Here is a 5,587-nt window from a genome sequence, read left to right on the forward strand (position 1 = left end):
TATTATAATAATCTATTGGATCACAAACTAAATATAATTATACATATATTGAAATGAATTACAAAATATTATTTGAGATTTTCAAAAAATAGAAGAAGTTATTTGTTAAAGGTTTAAATTGAAACTTTTATTTATATAACAATGAAAACTTTTATTTTACATATGTGTCATATCATACTTTCTTCATTCATACTCATAAGTATGAAAACGTATGTATAATAAGGCATTAGAAATAAAAATTGAAAAAAGTATGTATAATAAGGCATTAGAAATAAAAATTGAAACTATGTTTGATATATATCATACTTTCTAAAATAAATTAAGATCAAATTCTTAGAAAGATACTTTTATTGATTTTCAATCCATATAACAACACAAAAATAGAAAAATATTTAAGATAGATGAATGTAGAGAAAGAGAATGTGTGAGAGAGAGAGAGAGAGATTAATTATAGGATGAAAGTGGCTCCTAAGCTTAAGCATTTTCTCTGGCGAATACTTTCCAATGCTCTTGCTACAACTACTGAGTTAAAAAGATGGGGTATTAGCATTTCTCCTATCTGCAAGAGGTGCAATCAAGATGAGGAAACATTGGAGCATTTGTTTTTCAGTTGTTCCTACTCTCAAGATATTTGGAAGAACAATCCCAAATAGTGTCATATAAAACAATGTAAATATATATCATATAGTACTAAAATTAAAATTTAGATTAAACTTTTACAATGCAAATTAATTTTGTTTTTCAACTCATACAACAACAAACAACCAACAAAAAAAAACAGAAAACAAAACAAACTCAATTATAGAAGATTTGAGATAAAGTGGAAGAGGAGGATGGAATGAGAGAATGAGAAAATGAGTATTTATAAGATGAGAAGTGATGAGAGTTACAATTTAGAAGAACAAATTGTAGGATTTAATTCTAATTTATTTAGTGTTGACTAAAATTGAGTACAAAAATATAGTGAATGCAAATTTATATTATTTCAGTTTTTATATTAAAGTGTGAGTTAAATGTATATAATTAATTGTGTTTTAATTGAATATAAATATAGATGATCAAATTTTTTATTATTAATGGCTTGATTAAAATAATTTTTTCTTTAGGTTTATATTAAATTATTAGTTTAATATATATAACTCAATGTGTTTTATTTTTGGTTTAGTTGAAAACATAATTTTTTAAAAAACATTTTATAGAAAAATAGACCAATAAGAAGAAAGTGAAACAAACCACAAATAAAACACAATTGATCATATATATCTATCTCTCACTTTAATTTTAAAACTGAAAAATATATATTCAATTATAACACAATTAATTAGATCTCTACATTTAACTCATACTTTAATATAAGATTTGAAATTATAAAAATTTGCATTAACTATATTTCTCTACTCAATTTTATTCAACACAAATTAATAAGAATTAACTCCCACAATTGTTGATTTACTATCAAATAATTAAAACATCTATTTTACTCAATTTGCATACATTTTATTTAAGTTTCTTCCATCATTAAAGTGAAAAAAGAACATAGTATTTTATAATAAAATAAATATGATGGATGAAAATTTAAATAAAATGTAAGAAAATTATGTAAAATAGATTTTTTAATTATGTGATAGTAAATCATATATACATATATATATGTGATATATCATATGCAATATGTGATTTTGTTTTGAAACTTTAGTTATATCTTTTGGTATAGAGAAATGATTTTGATCCCAATTAATAATTTTATTTATAATTATTTTTCATAATAATTTTATTTTAATTTTTACCTAATTATATGGTTATTTGGAATTAAGATTGACATAAATGTTTTAGTTAAAAATAAAAATGAAAAAATTAATTAAAAATAAAGGATGACACATGTCATCAACAGAGAACGCCAAATGTCGTAACGTGGTGAAAAGTTAGAAAAAACCTTGTTATATTATATAAGATGTAAGTTGACTACAAAACTATGTTAATAAGTAAATTAATTAGTCTGGATGATGCAACAAGATAATAGTAATACTAAGACATTTAAAACGAAGTATTTAATTTGTTACATTGTTACTTTTTGAAAGCTTAGAAGTTCTTTTGTATTTTAGTTGTTAATATTTCTAAGAGACAATTTTACGCTCATAAAATTTAGAGTATATTGTAAATTATGAAACTTTACATTTTAACATGCCTTTACGTACAATTTTTTAACATTTTTATAACCTTTACATTTGTAATTTTATAATCATCCATCCATGATTGGCGCGGCAAGCAGGCAAGTAAGTACTGTACTATAGTGACCCTAAAATAAAAGAAAAAGCATTTCTTGATGTGTTGATTCGAACTTAGGTCAACCCCATATATATGTTTTTTAAAAAAGTAGGATATAAATTAGTAAGATAATTTTATGAAAAAAAAAAAAAACTAGAAAGAAGAAAAAATGTGTGGGCTTGCAAAATTTTGAAGATCTCTTCTTGTAAGTTGATGTCGTCGCCTTAAAATGCAACACAAACGTATTATCTTCTTTACACATGATCTCTTGTCTTATGTACTCAACAATCATATTATCCCATCATATTTGCCCTCATCCTTTTATATATCTTGTGTTCAATATATTTCCACAAGCGATGAAAGTCTTACAAAAATCATTGCCCAAGAAAATTCACATATATATAGTTAGTATGAGCTTCGAAAATTTAATTTAATTTGTGAATGTTACCTAGCTACTAATAATAGACATACGTTTAAAGCCGGTCATCCATTATAATTGATCAAAATTGTGATGAAATGTATAAAGATAAATAAATTTACTCTTAACTGATTATATTATTACGCGAATCTCGTTACACAATATAAAGATGTAAATGAACAATAATACCCACATTATCGGGTGATTAATGCACCATCGAAAAAAAGAAAAAAAGAAAAAAAAAGAAACACAACACAAACTCTAAACCAAAATCTCCATAAACATATTAATCATCGTATTAAACTCTCACACACTTATTATAAAATCTTTATGACACCTGATATTAGACCAACTGCAAAAACTAAATTAACCACTCCAAGATTTAACAAATTAATCATTATTATTATCACTATAGTCTATATAACTATAAAAACTAAACCTTTTTGTAATCAGGATATTGTGATTATCGATCTGATCAACCGTGAACCATTCCATACGACAGAGCCATGAGCAAAATAGCAGCCTCCTTCTCATCTTGTGGGAACACCTGTTGATAAGCTGAGCTTTTGCTCAACATGATCGTCAAATCATCAAAGCAAAATTTGTTCGACGAAATTGATGAATTAGAAGAAGTTGTTGATTTGCTGATCTCGGAATCTCCCGCAACCGTTTCCTCCTCTTCAGCTTGGACCATCTTGCACTTTTTGGCCTTGGCCACCACTGGAGGAGAGAGATTGTATTTTTCCCCTCCGTTTGATCTCTTTTTCTTGTTTTGCAACTTCTTTTTCAGTGGTGACTGTTGCACTCGGGCTGCTACCGCCACCTCCTGATCACCCGAAGCTGCGGCCGCGGCCATAGCGGCGCGCCTTGCCTTTCTTTGCCTTATGCCACATGCGTTACAAAGAGACTGCGATAATAAATCAAAATTAGTATGCGTATGTGATGACAAAACAAATTAAATCGATAAAAAATATTGGACTCATCATGTATATCATTGATTAAAGCTTTAATGTCTAAATGATGCAGCAGATTTAAATAAATCTGATATCTCTGCGTTCTTAACATTTATTTAAAAATGTGAATTAAACTTAGGTACATATATTTATATAGTATGCTATAGTACTATTTCAAACAAAAAAAAATATTTGATTGAAGTAATTTTGATTTATTAATTACCTTGGGACCTCGAGGTCCACTTCGCCAAAGAGGAGTCTTGGTGGTATTACAATCCGAGCAAACCCTAACCACGCCATTGTTATTACCATAACCAATCTCGTTGCTTGTATTGTAACGATTATCCGTGGTCGCTGCCGTGGTTGTCCTGGTCAAGACTTTCTTGAGATTGAGATCGTCGTGATCTTCGTTGAAATTAGTCTTATGATTCAAAGGGTAGTGATCATTTCCCTTATGATTATTATTATTAGTCTCATGATCAGTAGGCTGGTTATTGTTGGTGATTGTTTTCTTGATCAACCGCATCTTTGGGGACATCAACCACTTGTCGGAGTCTGAATCAGGTTTTGTCGGGTTTTGATGAAGATGATCGGTTTGGTCTTCGTGATCTTTTTTCCTTATCGTTAGTTTCAGTCTTGTCTCCTTTTTTGGCACCATGTGATCGTATGATGATGATGATCCACCGTTAGCCACAAACATCTTGGCCTGATATATATCAACGATCAAGGTTTATAATTAACCAAACAAGAAATAAAAACCTGACATACGTACTGTTATATAGTTTCTAACAGTTCCATCTTTATATGTGATAATTAAATTTCTTATGTAAAAAACTTCTGAATACAAAATCAGATTAATATTTGCTTATGAACTTTTACATGATTAGGCATAATTTTCAAAGCTAAATCAAAAAATAAATATCGTATACAAATAAAGCTTATAAACACAGTTGAACTTGATATATTATTATAAATATACCTTGAGGGGTTGAGAAAGATGGAGATGATCAGCATGATAAGTGTTGTTGTAGGCAACATGTTGATCTTCTTGAGAGTTAATCAAGAAAGGGAGGTAAGAGGATAGAGACGAAATGGACGAGGACGAAGATGAAGAATTAGAAGGGACTTGATGATTATGATGATGATGATGATGAAGAAGAGAAGAGGATGATCCAAGAGGACAAAAAAAGGGTTGTTCGTGATGGTTCTGATCTTCGTTAAGATCTATAGAGTAATGAAAATTTGAACCCATTAATGAGAAAGAGGAGATGAAAACACAAAGAGAGAGAGAGAGAGAGAGCTAATTAGATGCGAGATTGAGAGAGATCATAGACGGCAAAAAGAGTCCAAGCTATACTATGTTTGATCCTTTTTAAAGGCAATGAGATGAGACACGAGCCAAACACACATGGTTTCTATTTTCTACATATATTATATATATATAAATGGTTTACGTGAGTCTAGAGTCAGGGTACTTATGTCTTATGTATACATCAACTTGTACAGTGAATTTCAGAAGATATGGATAAAAATACTGTTTTAAAATCCTACTTTCGGACAAGTCCGAATGCCATACCCAAGATTTAACACAAATGATATATAATTGTGTCCCTTTATGTTTATTTCTGAATGTAGAAAAAAAAAAAAACTCTAAACTACTCTCTCTTTTTTCCTATTTGCCCATATACACTATGAGATCGAGTCCAAAAGTTTATCTGCATTATTTTTTCGAGTCCAAATGTTTATCTAATATAACGGATTCGATATAGACTGTAGTGATCTGATGATTTAAAGATAGTTTGTTATCTTTCTGGGGTTGGTCTAACAAAATAGATACAAATTAGTATTAGAACTGATTAATATGGTCGTTATCAAAATTTAGAGTTGTATCTATGTATATATATAATTGATAAATTTAGAGGTTCACGTGAGTCCATGGCACCCATACGAA

General features: G+C 28.9%; 1 protein-coding gene across 1 annotated transcript; it reads right to left on the reverse strand.

Moving 5' to 3' along the window:
* Positions 1–2,800: 2,800 nt before the first annotated feature.
* Positions 2,801–5,028, reverse strand: LOC17876429 (GATA transcription factor 21). Its single transcript, XM_006280538.2, has 3 exons — positions 4,616–5,028; positions 3,860–4,342; positions 2,801–3,590 (listed from the first exon to the last, which is right to left on the reverse strand). The coding sequence occupies exons 1-3, from the start codon at positions 4,886–4,888 to the stop codon at positions 3,159–3,161; spliced, it is 1,188 nt and encodes a 395-aa protein (XP_006280600.1). The 5' UTR covers positions 4,889–5,028; the 3' UTR covers positions 2,801–3,158.
* Between the last annotated feature and the right edge of the window lie 559 nt (positions 5,029–5,587).

This window comes from Capsella rubella, unplaced genomic scaffold, assembly GCF_000375325.1.
Source record: "Capsella rubella cultivar Monte Gargano unplaced genomic scaffold, Caprub1_0 scaffold_8, whole genome shotgun sequence".
NCBI lineage: Eukaryota > Viridiplantae > Streptophyta > Magnoliopsida > Brassicales > Brassicaceae > Capsella > Capsella rubella.

Bases quoted from the DNA above. Each gene is read 5' to 3' on its own strand.
- LOC17876429 (XM_006280538.2), bottom strand. From the start codon at position 4,888: ATGGGTTCAAATTTTCATTACTCTATAGATCTTAACGAAGATCAGAAC. The intron at 4,343-4,615 runs GTATATTTATAA...GATATATATCAG, and splicing joins ATCTTTCTCAACCCCTCAAG to GCCAAGATGTTTGTGGCTAA. The intron at 3,591-3,859 runs GTAATTAATAAA...TTATTATCGCAG, and splicing joins GTGGACCTCGAGGTCCCAAG to TCTCTTTGTAACGCATGTGG.